The following is a 15436-nucleotide window of genomic DNA, read 5'->3' on the forward strand; positions in this document are numbered from 1 at the left end:
GCCCGAGGACGGTTGTGTGGTGAACTCAAGCCTAGAGAATCGCTGCAAAGCAAGGCGGCTCTTCCAGCGGTGAGACCACCCTCCTGGAGACTTCACCCGGTTGCCTGATGCTGCCCACCAGACACATCCGCGTTGCGTAACCCTGCACATGTACATCGACCCTAGATGTACTGTTGCGTAGCCGGGTCGATGGTGGAGGGTTGGCGAATGTGCTGGGCAGCATCAGGCGACTAGGTGACGACTCCAGGAGGGGGCTCTGCTTGGGGGCCACAGTCGTTCCGCCATCTTTTAGGAGGTGGGGCAGGGCAGGGCAGGGCAGGGCAGGACACGGCCAGGCACCTGCTCTTGGCGAGGGAAACGTCCCAGGCCCGGATTTGTTCAAAGGCATGCATTCGAAGCGGTGTAACTTTTACACCTGCCGGGGCCGCCCCTGGCACCATCATGCAGCACCACACACCTTGACACCGATGAGAATTCCGCCAAGCACGAGGAAGGTGCAGAAGAAAGGCAGGAGGCTCGATGCCGCTGGGGCCACGGTGTTGTATAGAACCTGCAGCGAGCGATGCACTGTGGAGTCGATGGTCGTGGGGTTGTCGCATGTGGTGGTGAGACAGTGATGGTGAAGTGGTGGTGTATAGAGAGGATGGATTACACGATGGGGTATGGGAAACTACGTAAAGCGGTGGGGGGCCCGCGCGGTGGGAGGGAGCACAGAACTCTGCCCTGGAGTGGGCGAACCGGCCACTCTGGTACCATGGCAGCCACCGCGCTATCCGCGACAATCTAATCCAATACTCATGACCGCTGAGGGGAAAACCGACAAACCAATCAATGAACCATTTTTGAGGGCACAGGTTGATGTGCAGGAGAGGGGGGTTAGGGTTAGGGGGATTTAGGGGGCAGGCTCGAGGGTGGGCTTCATCCTTGCGGAAGGGTACGACAGAGAGTTCACGGCCGGACTCCGGATTCTACCTGTGGTACAACTGCAATGCCCACCAAGCCTGAGCCTAGCTGCCACATCTGCCAGGTGCCAAATTTCTCGTCTTGGCCTTGCGACGTGCCGCTGAGCTTGTGTACCCGTGTTAAGCTCATTCCAGTTGAAATGGCTGTGAAGGCAGCTGCTAGGAGGAAGATTGCCAGGGGCATGAAACCAGCTAATGCTACCTGCGGGGAGGCAGGGTTTCGGCGACAGCAAAATTGATGGTATCGCGATGCAACTGAGATGTAAACCTCCACCCCTCGTGACCGATTACCTGAGTCAAGATAAGGAAGTTGTTAAGAATACCCACGAGCTGCACGTTTACGGCGCTGCGTTCGCCGCTGGCAGCGAAGTGGCTGCACATGAGCGTGTTGCCAAACATGGCCGACAGGTATCCTTCCCAAGATATAATTGATAAGGCCGATGCATGTCCAGATGCCATGTTGATTCCATTCTGCAGGAAACGCAATGTAACTAAATCTATTGTTCCGTAAGCCAGCACGCTACCCGGCCCACCAGGGCGAAGAGCTCCAGTTAACCCTTGAGTATAAGTAAAGCCTACATACCTGAACAACTTGTGGGAGTACTAAAATTGAAAAGGGTATGCTAGAAGCCGCGACAAGGCGGTCGGTTAAGGTGCTCCAGGCAGTACTGTGATTCCCGCCGGCACCCGTAGCTGGGGAACGGACTATCCTCTTGCTCCGATAACCTGATCCTACAAGGCGTGAGCCCACAGCACGGGCCGGCTTCACCATAACCCCGGAGGACAGTCCAACGCAGTGCATCATGCAAAGCAGGCTACATGATATAAATTAGAACAAAAGCAAAAATATCTAAGATGAACTTGGATGAAATGGTAGCAAACATGATGGTGCAGCCGGCAACGTAGAGCTCGATGCAGGCATAGCGATGCATGTTCCGTAGCAACTCATTTCCGCAGCGCTGTACTCCATATACAACATGAGTAGTTATATTTACCTGATGTACATGTGATATAACCTCTTGCTTGCCTATCTGACTGCTGTTAAGCCCGCGAACAAATCGGACGGTTTAATAGCAGCTGGGGTCACGGTTAAACATGACAGAGAAAGAAGCAGAGAAGCGGCCAGAGGATGACGCTGAGGAGGACGACGAGGAGGACTCTGACGAGGAGCGCAGCGATGCAGCAAGCACTTCCAGTAAAAGCTCGGTTAACAGTGTCGACTCTAGCTCTAAGAAAAAGAAAAAGAAAAAGGTGCGCTGTCAGCATCGCATAGCCGAAACAGCGTTGGTTTGGGCGGCTGATGCGCGCGCCCTTGGCCGGCACTTATCCGGAGCAGCAATCTTTCTCCATGTAGAAGAAGAAGAAGGGCAAGGGGTCCCAGGGAACGGTCGGTGATGCTGCACAGGCGCCGCAGCCTGCAGCACAGCCTGGCCTCACCAAGGCTCAGAAGGCTGAGGCGGAGAAGAGGTCGGTATGGATCGCTCACTCCAGTTTCGTGTTGATAAGCCTTCCGTTAACAGTAACAAGTGCCCATTTGCAGGTTCGCAGCCGCTTTGGATGCTTGCCGTGGCAGCACGGAAATGTGGGTCAAGCTGGCCCACTGCAACATTTTTGATGCTAAAGCGAAGAAGGTGTGTGTGATAACACATGCCTCCCTCAACCGGGGACGACCGACAGTCCGTTTCCCGCACTTGACTTCCTCACTATGTGTATGTCTCCTTTCGTGTGCAGCTCGCAGACGCACTCCGGACGAACTCATGTATCACCTGCCTTGATCTTTCTGGGAACAACATCTCGGACGAAGGCGCCCAGGTAAAGCGATGCATGACTTCCGTCCTTGGTGTAGATAGCTGCGGGGGTAGGGCCGTCGACATCCAACACCACATGTTGTGTCCTGCGCAGGCATTGGCTGCCATGCTGAGCGCATCGGGTGCTCCCGAGCTGATTGAGCTCGATCTCCGGGACAATCCCCTCACTCCAGCAGGGACCCAGGCTATGGTACGCTGGTACGGGTGATCTGCTTTTTGGGGCAGGTATACGGGAAGGACTTGACAGCCGCCGGCGAAGAAACACCGCCACCCGGTTGCGCTCCTTAGTTGTGGACACTTTCTAATCCAATACCCTAATTGCATGGGGTGCTTGCGTTATGTTCTTCGATCGTGCCGATCAAGCCAGGGAGACGTGCCTTGTGCACAACCCCAAGCCACGTGACGTTGATTTGCTTACACGAATTCCCTTCCGCCTGAGCAGGAAGCAGTTTTTAGAGCTCGCAAGCAGCTTGTCGTTAAGCTTGGGCCGTTGAACCCTCCGGCGCCGGAAAAAACGGGGTCTGCCGCCGGGGTCAAGGATGGTGTACACGGTGCCAGTAGCATGAAGGAGGTCACGAAGGGGCCCATGTTTCGAAAGTTCTTCCAAACTGGGGACGACGATGACGACACAGCTGCTGGGCAAGGGGAGCAGGAGGGGCCGCTTGGCGACGGGGGACTGGCACCAGAAGAGCTGTGGTCGGAGGTGGGAAGCAGTAGAGCGCTTCCTGGGCGTTTGTGGAGAGCACGGGCAGCATGTTGGGCCATATTTACAGGCCGGAGGATTGGTTCCCGGAAATAACACGATTTGCTGTCCATGAAGGGTTCAATGTCGGGCCGCTGGTTCTGCTGGCAAACTTGAGTGGGGGCGTGATCTGGGCAGGCGGCCCTCAGGACCGCAGGCCGAGGAATCAGTCAACAAGGATTTGCTAGGTGTCAGCCGACCCGACGATTGCATTAGGTGGCATTCCCAGCCCGGACCCACCCTTGCCGTCTGGGCGAAAGCGCGGAAATGAGACGTATTCCCCACAGACGCCAGGGTTGGGCATTTGGAAAGCCGGCTTGCCTATCGGTCAGTGCTCACGGTCAATGCGGGGTGAGGGCCCGTGAAGTACCGCTCGTTGTGGCCCAAGCCCGCAAGCGTCCCTTTAGTATCCAGTCCGATCGGTGACCTTAAATCGACTTGAACTGATCCACCTCAGGCATTTTTGCTGACGTGGATGCAGGTTAAGGCGCTGGTGGCAGCCGGCACGGCGAGCATACCCAAACTCAGCTCGCTGCTGCAGCGGCTTATTGCGCACCTCAACCGAGAGCTTGGCACGTTGCAGGTGCGGCGAGGAGATACGTAGGGCTGGGCAGCATCCGGTGGCAGCTTTTAAGCTTGTGAAACGAGGGATAGATTTCGCACATGTGCACCAGGCGCTGCAAGGGGACAGAAAGACGTGCACGTAGTAAATGACAAAATACTGTCGTAGCCAGGCAGCAACTTCACCTATGGCTGTAGCAGCCGCTGCAAGGAGGTCCATACTGCCGCCACGCCCTGTGCTGCTATAAAATGAATTGAGTGGGATGCGAACCATTTCGATACGCTCACTACCCTCGACACTGCCGCCATCATCGGGGCGACAGCTCTCTTTACCCGCGCGGGTGCGTACCCATGTGCAATCTTGCCGCATCCTCGGGCACACCACAGCCCGACCTTTTCGTTCTCCCGTGCTCTCACGCCGTCCTTGCCACCCGCTCCTCGGCTGGCCGCTTCCCACCACACCTCTGGACCAGGTCCCCCACACGGACGCTGCAGTGGATGGCTCCCGGCCGCACATCAAGGGCTGCATCATGAACTTGGACACTCTTGGTACGATTCTGGATATGGTGCCTCGCCAGGTGACCATGCAGTATGTGTCCGAGGCGCAGGTGGGTGTCTTTGGGCGGTGCAGGGGCTCGGGAGTGGAGCGCAGTGCAACAGGCGACACAGTTCCATGGAGTGACGCGACGCAGTTGTGCGCCCGAGCCTCAAGTGGGGAGTTTCATGTGGGTCGCGATGCTGTACGTGATGGCGCACATGCGCATCGGGCGATTGTTACCATGAGTCAGTTGATAACTTGGCCACAACAGCCCTCACAGAAATGTATCTTATCCCATTATACCAATTTCAGAAGATTATCCTTGTCTACATTCCCTCAATTCTTAAAGTGACACGGCCTGGAAGGGACCTCTACTGCGCGAAAGCCCTCGACGAGGCCTTTTGTGCTAATTTCGTACGTGTGCAACCTGCTCCGATCCGTACGAATGAGCAGCCGGCATTGGCGACGATCCCAGAAACATCTTAAAATCGCAATGACAACGTTGCAGCTGCTTGGAAACTCATATTGTGGGCCCCAGTTCAAAAGCCCCGTGCAATGTATTTACGTTCTGCCAAGGGAGCGAAACCACACCTCCCTGTTCCCCGCTACACAGCCTGCTGTGGGGAGTCACAGAGTGTGGGCAACGGAAATTGTGTCGATGCTGCTCGCGCCCAACCACACCGCTGTGGACAATCTCGTTGCGGCATCGAAGCTGGTCCCTCGCGTGCTGGCGCTCAGCCTGGCGCACCCCATGTGCTCCGCGTTGCATACGCGCGCGCTGCGCGTGCTGCGCTCGTGCTGCGTATCAAAGGTAGCAGCGCTGTATGGGCCGCTCTTCACGGCAGGCATGGGCGCAGGACTGACGGCGGGCGAGGGTAGCGAGGAGCCGTGCGGCAGCTTGCAGCAGCAGCTCGCGCATCTTGGTGCGGAGGGGACCCGGATGGGGCGGGGAGGGCAGGGGCCCGCGACGAAGGCGGCTGGGATGGTAGCGGGGTTATGCTGGGGTTCATGAATCGCTCTGGCGTTGCCTCGATGGTGCACTGCGCGCTGTGACGATTTATCTTTTGTGGCAATGGACCAATGGTTCATGTGTTGGATTTTTGCGGGTCCTATGCCTAACCCCCTCGCTGATCGTGTCCCGGCAGCGTCACCATCGCTGGGCATTCCGAGCGGTCGGCGCGACCCGTTGGTGGGTTTTGTGCTGGAGGCGTGCAAGGTGCTACGGGCCTGCTGCGATGAAGCCAACCGCGACTCCATTCTCAACATAAACGTGCGACGGCTGCTGCTGGTGTGTCTTCCGGGTGCCGGCTTGCGAGACAGCCATGCGACGATGCTAGTTATTACTTTCTTCGACGAAGGGTAGAGGGTGTTGCAACGATCATGGAACTGGGCTTGCATTGGAGGGGCAGTGGCGAATAACGTGCCTCGGTAGCCATCGCCACATGAACAAGGCATCTGATTTTGTGCAGCCTCAGCGCGACATCGAGCTATCCTTAACTGAGGTTAGCTCGGTGTCGCGCTGAGGCTGCACAAAACCGACCGCGCAGGCGCTAAACATCACGTAACGCAACCCTTGGCTGAATCGTAATTATGCATTCCTAAACACGACGATATTCTCCCTAGCACTGCTTTACCTTTACCCAGGCGTTACGCTGCCCGCCTGCCCACCATACCATTCCAATAGCTTCTTCGGGAGCGACACGGCCTGCCCACGACCAGGCTTCTCATCATCACACATCTAACTCGTATCTGCATGTTTCATCTTTCCCCCTTCCAGATGGACCCCCAGTGGTCGGACTTCGTGAGCGAGGGCGGTGTGTTGGGGCAGCTGTGCAAGGAGCAGGAGGGCGACCTGGGCGGGCCCCGCGCGGCGCGGGTGCAGCTGGAGGACAGCAACGAGCTGGCGGAGCTGGCGGGGGGGGGCCTGATCAGCAGCCATGAAATTCTGGCACTGCTGCACGGCATGAACGCACTGGGTATGCAGACGTCGTCAGGGCAGTAAGAGCGGCAGCGGACGGTGGTAATGGAGACGTTATATGGCTGGAGCAAAGGGTGCGGGGGCAGTGGTGGTTTTGCTGGGGCAGTACCTTGTCGACGAATGCAGCAGGAGTGACGGCGACTTGGCGGCGGTTGCGTAAAAAGGTGGCTGCGGCAGGGCCTGCCAGTGGCGAGGTGTCCGCGGCATCCCCAGGATTTGAAATGGATTGTCGCGAGAACGTGCGGACGTAAGGCTCGCGGGGAAGGGGCCCCTAGGGTTGCTGGCCGGTACCGGTGCCCTGTGCGCAGCGGCATTCCGAAGAACGCCTCGATGTGGTGAATTCTGCTGGTGGTGGTGGTGGTGGTGGTGATTGACGACGCTGAGGCGTCTGTAGTCTTAGAACCTTTAACTGTTGGCTTGAGTGTGTGTGCATGAAGAAAAGGGTATGGACTGAAGGAAAGACATGTGCCAGGTGGCCAGCGCATGCGCTTTCGAGGCGACCCAGATCGGCGCGAATAGGGACAGCTCCGCGTCCGGTGTTTTGATTGTGGCAGTTGCAAGATGATGCGGGTGGGAGTACCGTGTACTGCACCACAGCCCAGTTGCGTACCGATGTCATGCTGTTGGTCTCCTCCTGGGTCTTGCATGAGACGGACCACCGCGGCTTGTCGATAGAGTGGATCTTGTGCGGCGCGGCAGCGCATGTGTGCGACGGTTGCGTTTGTTCGTATTGCGCACCTTTCTCTTGGCGTGGTTTTCCGTCTTGAAGATGACAGGATTGTTGCTGATGTCGACATGTGTTCTTGACCGTAAAGAGTGGTCATGCGATGAGTGGGCGAAACGACAGGCTGGCTGGCAGGAAGATAAGATGTGCAGATAAGCAGGAGTCTCGGAATTTTCCGTGAGGACTTGCGGACTACGGGGTTGGGGCGGAAGGGCGTGTGAGGGGCGGGTTAAGGCACGTAAATGGATAGCAGTAATGGTGGGTACAGGCGTGCTTACCAATGCAATACATGCGAATGTGTGTGCTTGTGTGACAGCGCAAGTAGGGGTGAATGGTTCTTAGTGCTCATTGGAGCTCACCAGCCGGCCCGCAATTTGCGTGCTTGGGTGGGCTGTCGGGGTGACCGCGATCAGCCCTCCTCCAAGAGCCTCTGAGGATTCATGACGTGCGATGAGCTGAATGACGTCAAGAAAACAAACGAGTGCCCATTGCTTACACCTCTTGATGGCGCTGTTGTGTTGCAGTTCTGCCGGCACAGCCCCCTGCAGCGATGTTCTGTCTGCGCCAGGCGGGTTCGTAACAACTTGATGCACAAGTATGCGCCCGTAACTGCTTCGTGTTGTGAAGCGAAGTGGCCGCAGCTGAATTTTCATTTACCTACCTGTGATGTTCGCATATGCGAAGTCTTCTTTTACAACCACGATAGTGCTTTAGTTGCTGCCCTGTTTGGACTGGTATCGGTTTCCGGTTGCTCGCTGGTGTTGTTGGCATGGCGAATGGTCGTTTATTCAGTCGCTCGAGCATGTTCGTAGGCCGTTGATTGAGGCAGGAACATGCGGTAATTGTTGGTACGGATTAGGATTTGCGTGTGAGAGAACGCGTGCATGTGCGTATATGTCTTCGCGGCAGCGGTCTGCTGTTTCCTGGACGCTGCAACTTTTCGAACTTTTCCAAGAGTGCAAACCTGCCTCGCCTTAATTTGGGTCATGTCCTAGACACAGTCTGCGGCAGCGCGGGCTTCTCGTTTTAACCTTCCTGTCCGGTCCTGCTTTCCTTGCGTCAACTAGATTGCGCTCCGTGTTCGATAAAAGCCTCTCGCGTGGCATCCTGTGGATTGGCCGGCGCTTTCTACACGTAGGCCATAAGCGGGATAGGTAGCGCGCACTACCAGCTAGTGGCTTACGTAGAAACTGTCCCCTACGTAGAAAGACCTAGCTGCAGCTAACAGTTCCACAGGCACCCCAGCCCTGCAGACCCAGCTGTGTCACACATATACACAACACCATAAGCTTGGACTTCGGAGTGGCTCTGGCATCACCCGGGTAAATTTGTGGTTGGGCATTCCGCCGCCCACCGTTTTTATGGGTATGTGTGGGATGTTATTGCTCAGTCCTGCCGTGTTGCGTTACGGTAGCTAAGCTACCAGCCGATAGCTTGGCATGGTAGCATAACAACCCGGCTGCGAAACCCGCTCCCATCACCTGAAAGTTGCACTAGTGATGATAGTTACCTGTGTTGCACCGTTGAACAATCATAGGACCTCAAGGGCCCGGGCAACGGCCGGGCGACCCACCCAAGGCCAGCAGCGACAAAAACAGGGACCGCTGCATTGTGGCAACCCCCGGGATCGCCCCGGGTGTGTGGGGTACGACGAAGCACAGACGATTGACGAAAAAAGGAACAAAGACGGGTACTCCAAGATTAGACCAATATTGTAGGACAATATGTAAGATACTGACCCGTGGGTGGGTGGGGGAAAGCTAGAGGACACTGTCCCAGCAGCGGGACACACTTGACTGACTTGGTAACAGTCAAACCAACGGCAGTTAAAGAACCAATGCGGCTGTGTGACCCAGGTAGAAGCTTGGAGCCGTACCGCTGCCGTACCGTGGTCCGACACATGCATGCATGCGCCCAGCTTCCACGCACCACGGCAGTTCCTTCGCAATAACTTGCCTACCTCTGCACTCATACTTCGTTTCCAGAAGTCGACGCATGTGTGCCTTGCGGCCATCAGCTCGCTCAATATCGGTCGCCGTATGATATACAAGGAGGGCCATCAGGCCAATACCACGGCCCTGCCTACATCTCCCCTCAACCGCATTAGTTGCATGGTCATATCCGACTCCTGGGACCGTCTAACTGCTTTTGCAAACCGGGAAAATTCGCCAAAACGGTGGGATCAGGTGCCTGACAACCACCTGTCAGTCAACACTGCGAAATCCGGAGAACAATGAAGTTTAGGGTGAAGTTTTCTGAGGGTTTATGTCTGAGCCCGTGGGCCTTTTTTTGTCTGAGTTTATCAGCTAAGAAGGTTAACATGGCCTGACCAAACTCTTTTTGAAAAAGGCCCACAGTGTTGTGCTGGAGGCGTTCCTTGGAGCGTTGCACTCGATCGGATCGGTCGGGTCCACTGTAAATATCGCATCTCTGGCAGTCGGGCTCATGGCCACGAGTGTACGTTTTTAAAATGGCGGTTGTAGACGCTTCCATCCTAACGGAATATTGGTTGATCAAACCACTCTTGCTTGACATTTTGCAATCCACAACGGCCATGCGTTAGGGCTTTCTATGCTATTGGGTCTGGTGTGACTAAAAGGAGCGGCGGCGCCAGGAGCGTCACAATTCGGCCAAACAAGAAGCAGGCGATGCCGCCATACATAGGCTTAAGCTGTGACACCAACAATTGAAAAGAAGCGTAACAACCCTTGGATGGCTACATTTACCATCTAAACCATGACAGCCGGTAGCTATGCCGCTAAGGGGCATTGCCGGAAACGCCAGCGAGCAGACCCCGAGACTACGCCAGGTCCCCCAACAGTTGATGAGACAGACCTTGAGGAAAAATCAGATCCAGGAACTTCGGTGTCGCCGGAAGGAATTGCAGGCGACACCGCTGGCTCTGCCGAAGCCGGCCACCCGCATCCTCGCCTTGCTAATTTGCCGTCCGTGCGCACCGTGATAGACGGAGTGCTGTCACCGGAGCTATGTCGTGAACTGATTTTTGTGTTCCGGGTGCGTGTACTGCGAAACTGTACGATATAGACGGTAACAGCCATATAGACTATGTCGTCGGCTGTTAGATAACTTTACTGTTGAACCGGGGTAACAGCTCGCTGCAGCTCACACCTATGACATCCACACGCTTAGGAACAACTTTCCAAAGCTTACCACCATTCCACTCGAACGCAAAAACTTCATACGAGCTGCGACCATGCACACACGCAATCGCACAGATGGACACGAACACTAGTTCCATTCCACGACCCAGCACATGAATCCATGCTCTCATCCACCCCGTTGTACCGCCCGCTCCGCAACCCCCCAGTCCAGCAGCACAGTGGGCTACCGGCCGCATGTATGTTCCGCGACAATACACGATGTGGCCGCTACTGCGCCCTGGTTGCTGCCTCCCCTGGTGCGCCTTCCCACCCAGCCCTCCCGCACCACCACACTTCCCACCACCATTTCCACCGCCGCAACCACTACTCCTAGCGAGTGCTGCAATACACGGTGCCCCGACATCCTGCCACGTTTGGGACGTTCGGGATGAACAGGCCGCGTCCGTCGCGGTCCTATGGGGCCCTATAGTTGGTTGACCCGCACATCTCGATCACCCCCTGGCTATGTCTGGGCTATCCACGTCTGGTGGTGACGTTTTTGGTAGTCAGCTTCTTTATCTTTCCCTCCCGGCCTTCCTCCTTCGACCGTCTGTGTTGTTGCGAGGTCCTGTGCGGGTGCCTTTAGGCTGAGGGCAATAGGTGGCCTGTGAGCTCCTTCGTGGCTCGTATCGACCAGCAGGTCGCAAGACTTGTGTTTACGCGTCCCCGGCAATACATATATGAGACACACAAACATACACAAGCACACACAGGCTAACCGCGACAGACAGGATGTCTGACAAGCTATTAGATGCTTGATGTGGGTGAGGGAAGAAGAGGTCCAAGCGGTGTGCCGCCAGCAGCTGCACGCGAACGCGGGCATACAGTGGTCGGGGGGAATGCGGCCATTGGGGGGCATTGCTGGTCCACAACCGTCCTGCCGACAGTCAGCGATGACCCCTGTGGCAGAGCAGAGTTCGGCGCTTAGGGCACACCTGTCTGTCTGTCTGTCTATCTATTTGGATATAGTCTTTAGATTTCTATCGCGTTTTTTTATCTATTTCAGACAGCACAGCCCCCGACTGGCCCTTGGACCCCCTAAAGGCTAGTATGGGCCAGTTACGCCTTCGGAGAGTGACGCAACTCCAGGAGTGTAATACACACATCCGTCCGCCAATACGGCGCACAAGACCCTATATGTGGCGGGTGTAGAAGACATACGCACTTAGGGTTGATGCTGTGATGCTGTCGACCACGTCCCCGTCCCAGGTCCGCGCCCGCCATGCCGTACTATCGGCCGTAGAGGCCGCTTTCGGTCTCTCCCTGGAGCTGGCGGTGGAGTTCACGGGCCTTATTGGCTGGTCCAGCGGCGCCGCACTGGGCTGGCATCACGACGCCAACAGGTGTGCCAACCGTTTTCTCTGCCGTACAGCGCTGACAACAGCGCTGGAGTGGCTGGCTTTGCTGAGGCCCCCCAGACTAAGAGGATGGGGCCGCAGACCGATGGGACGTCGACTTCGGATAAAGACGACAACGGGTGTTGGCGCAGCGGTCAACGGTATTTGCAACGATGCTCGCCCTATCGAGGACAGCTGGCTGATCATCATGGCTGCTACTGCCCGACCTGCTACTGCTATACCGCCCGACCTGCTGCTGCTACTGCCCGCCGTGGTGCTGCAGGGAGTATCTAGCTCGGCGACATGTATCCGCTGTGCTGTACCTGAACAACCAGGGGCAGGATTTCGACACGGGCGACTTCCGTTTCCAGGTGTGTGTGTGTGTCTGTTGGGGGAAGGGTCGTAAGGACGGGAGTCCTCAAAAGGAGGGAGGAAGAAGCGCGGAAGGGGAACAACCCCCTGGGCCACGGAGCCCCAGCGAGGGCCCCCTCGGGGGGTGACTTCTTGGCGACCGGGGATTGACGAGCTGGGGTGGGGGAGGGGGAGGGCAGTGCTGGGGCTGCGGTGGGAGTCCAACGTTACACCAGCGCAAATACAACTTAGCTCCCGCAGTGTATCCAGAGCACTCTACCCTGCCCGCGGGCGCAGGACGGCCCGGAACCCCTGCGAATAGCGCCTCGCGCAGGTCGGCTGGTCGCGTATACGGCAGGTACGGCACATAGTATCCATTTGGGTCGTCGGTCGCACTGATTTAAGCGGACCACACTCCTTAGGAGCTATGACATTAATGGACTCGGTGGGCTGGATGAAGCTTCAAGCAACCCGGGGTGGCAACGGCGCCTCGTCAGCCACCCGCACAATCCTTAGAAGACAGGAGGACTTACACCGATTCGTTACATATGTGGATATGTCAAACATATATAACGCTACGGATTTATTCGTGTCGGCACATGCCGTACATCTGTACATGTGTCCGTACTACCGTCCGTACAGATCGCCGCAATGTGCACTGCGTAGAGGAGGTGTCCCGCGGGGAGCGCTGCACCCTCAACTGCTGGTTCTCTTTGGAACCTCAGGCCGCGGAGGATCCCCAGGTGGTTGCGGTGGAGATGGAGGTGGAGGTGATGAGGGAGCAGGGAGGGAAAACAGGCCGTGAAATGAACCCTAAGCGGCGGCTGTGTGCGCGTGAACTGCACGTGTGGTGTTCAACAGGGCGCGAGTATCAGGTGCGGCAAGATGCCGCCAGTGCACCCGCAGCCAATATGTCGGTGTTGGGAGGCAACTAGAGGCCCATGCACCTCAGGCCAGCCGTGTGCCGCTGAAAACCTCTCGCTCTGCCAGCGGCATTGGGGTCCCTCGTGGTCTCCGTACATAGCAATGCCGCTGTTGCGGGTCCTACCCAGCGCGAAAGCTCCCGCGCGCGTGGATGTCAGCACCTCCCCACGCGGTCCACCTTCCCCCCGGGGGCTCCAACCCAACACAGAGGCACAGACCCTGTGTAATTCCCCGTCCTACTGCTCCTCAGCGCTCCCTCCCGCCTACCCACCCGGCCAGCTGCCATCTCCTCCCGCGACACCCCTCAGGTACTGCAACAGCTGTGCCGCAACCACCCGCAGCTGCTACTGCCGCGGCAGCCGCGGAACAGGCCGCTACCGCCACCACCCGGTTCCGAGTCACCGCCGCCGCCGCCCTCACCCGCCATCGCTACTACTGCAGCAGCGTCCAACGACGCCCCGCCTGTCCCCCTTTCCGTACGAGTGCTGGGGGGGACATCAGCAGGTCCGCTGCACGACCTTCTGCCCCTGGGCAGCCAGGGTGCGGACCCCGCCAATCCCGCGATCCCATCTGGGCCCGCACCCTTCGGCCCTGGGGCTGCTGATGCGTTTGTATCGGGAGGCGCTCTGGCAGTGCTGCCCGAGTGCTGGTGGCTGCGTTACCTGGGTCGGGGTCTGCCCACCACCATGTACCAACAGTTGCGGGACGGGGGTGTAGAAGGAGGGGAGAAACGGAGGAAAACGGTGGCAGCGGGCGGCGAGGCGGCGGGGGGGGGTGCGGGGGGGGATGCAGGAGGAGGGGGAACAGCACTCTCAGGAGGAGGATGGGAAGGAGGAGGAGAAGGAGGAGGTGGGAGAAGGAACGCGGACTTTGCGGAATCCACAGTATATGGAGGAGGAGGCGGGAGAGGTGACGGATATGGAGACCTCAGACGCGAGAGGCTAAGGTGCGCAAGCTGGGTGATTTCAGCTCCCCATCTCACACACATACATACATACATATGTGCCGATGTGTGGGACAGGGGGTCTATCTTCACCCTGAGGCCGCTACCCGGCAGACCCTGCTTTCCCCGGTACTTTGGGGCACCCTCATCCATTCACCCTAGCCGACTTCTCAGTGGATCGCTCAGGTTCAGCACCCACCACTGGCATCCAACGGGATCTGCCGGATCAACGGCGGCTCAACTACATTCCTGGTCAGCTCGCAGGTCTACTTTATCCCAGTATGTATGTATGCATGTATGTATGCGCCATTGAGGATCTTGCCATTTAAGACTCCTACATGGCCCTGCCCCTCCCACCCACAACACCTTGCACGTGTTCGCAGGCACCTCGGGCTGCATGTGCTGATGGCGCCCAGGCGAGGCTTTGAAAGGGGTGAGCAGCTGCTGGGAGAGAAGCGGACGGAGGAGAAGGGTGCCGAGCAGGTTGAGTGGCGGCTAGGGAATGATAGTGGCAGAGGAGGTGGGGAAGGAGGCGTCTTGGTGGGGCTGGTTGATGAACGCGACGGGGTTGCGATGACTAGTGTGGTGGAGGGCGGCTGCGGAGGCGCAGAGGTTGAGAGGATGTGTAGCACCACTGGCTGTAGCGACTGCAGTGTCAGTGGCTGTAGCGGTAATAGTGCTGCTGCTGTTGCTGCCGCCACAGTGGCGCCGCCGCTCCTGCTCTGGTTCCCAAGCCTCACAGCGGCACTCCTAGCAGCGCAGTTTGCGTGGTTCAGGACGGGTGCCGTACGGTTTCGGAGTGCCAAGCAGCTGCAAACAGCGTTACAAGGGCTGCCGGAGTATGCCGAGCAGCGGATGGAGGACCTGCGGGGAGGATTACCGACGTGGCTTGACCTGGGGTCAATGTTGTCGGATGGGTGATGGGTGATGACCGACCTGGCCCGGCTGAGCGGTCACCTGACTTCCGGGGTGAGGGTTAAATGGACAGAGCGTTTCCGAGGCCCTTGTAAGGAAGTGTCAAACGGCGCAGGTTGAGGGACCCATTTGCCCGCTGAATCACTGTCCGGAATCGGACTGCCGCCTCGCTTCGGAAGCAGCCGATGGTAAAAGGTTGTGGCAGGAGCTGGAAAGTGAAGCGAAATTACAGCTGTGCTGTTATATCAGGAGATGTTATTATGCTGTCTGACAATTTGGAACCATTTCTCGATTTGTGCGTGCCATCCTTGCGCAGGGGCCATGCTAATCCTCTCTGTATTTTTCCAATTTTAAAAGTTGTGCCGAAGCTCTGACGGTCGACATGGTGGTTGCCCGCGTCTGCTGGGAGAAAGCTTACAAACGAAACTAGTAGTAGGACACGGCGTTCCGATTCCGCAGAGATGGCGTTAAACCGTTGGGCCGCCACATACC

The 15436-nt window shown here is 57.4% G+C and overlaps 3 protein-coding genes across 3 annotated transcripts; 2 read left to right on the plus strand and 1 right to left on the minus strand.

The window, feature by feature from the left end:
* Positions 1–457: 457 nt before the first annotated feature.
* VOLCADRAFT_116771 (uncharacterized protein) lies at positions 458–1421 on the minus strand (the record flags this gene model as incomplete). The annotated part of the gene is made up of 4 exons (XM_002948283.1): positions 458–550; positions 973–1164; positions 1254–1308; positions 1342–1421. Coding segments are annotated over 4 exons (420 nt in total), but the record flags the coding sequence as incomplete, so codon positions are not given.
* A 602-nt stretch (positions 1422–2023) lies between these two features.
* On the plus strand, positions 2024–6613 carry VOLCADRAFT_103810 (uncharacterized protein; the record flags this gene model as incomplete). Its single annotated transcript, XM_002948142.1, has 11 exons — positions 2024–2213; positions 2317–2429; positions 2503–2593; positions 2694–2774; positions 2865–2960; positions 3213–3473; positions 3994–4095; positions 4547–4681; positions 5225–5534; positions 5757–5899; positions 6389–6613. The coding sequence occupies exons 1-11, from the start codon at positions 2058–2060 to the stop codon at positions 6611–6613; spliced, it is 1713 nt and encodes a 570-aa protein (XP_002948188.1). The 5' UTR covers positions 2024–2057.
* A 3436-nt stretch (positions 6614–10049) lies between these two features.
* On the plus strand, positions 10050–14950 carry VOLCADRAFT_88567 (uncharacterized protein; the record flags this gene model as incomplete). Its single annotated transcript, XM_002948143.1, has 9 exons — positions 10050–10328; positions 10642–10731; positions 11684–11817; positions 12095–12182; positions 12460–12520; positions 12805–13037; positions 13395–14032; positions 14413–14549; positions 14733–14950. The coding sequence occupies 9 exons, from the start codon at positions 10050–10052 to the stop codon at positions 14948–14950; spliced, it is 1878 nt and encodes a 625-aa protein (XP_002948189.1).
* Positions 14951–15436: the final 486 nt, after the last annotated feature.

The sequence above is a fragment of the Volvox carteri genome (genome assembly GCF_000143455.1).
Source record: "Volvox carteri f. nagariensis unplaced genomic scaffold VOLCAscaffold_9, whole genome shotgun sequence".
Taxonomy (NCBI): domain Eukaryota; kingdom Viridiplantae; phylum Chlorophyta; class Chlorophyceae; order Chlamydomonadales; family Volvocaceae; genus Volvox; species Volvox carteri.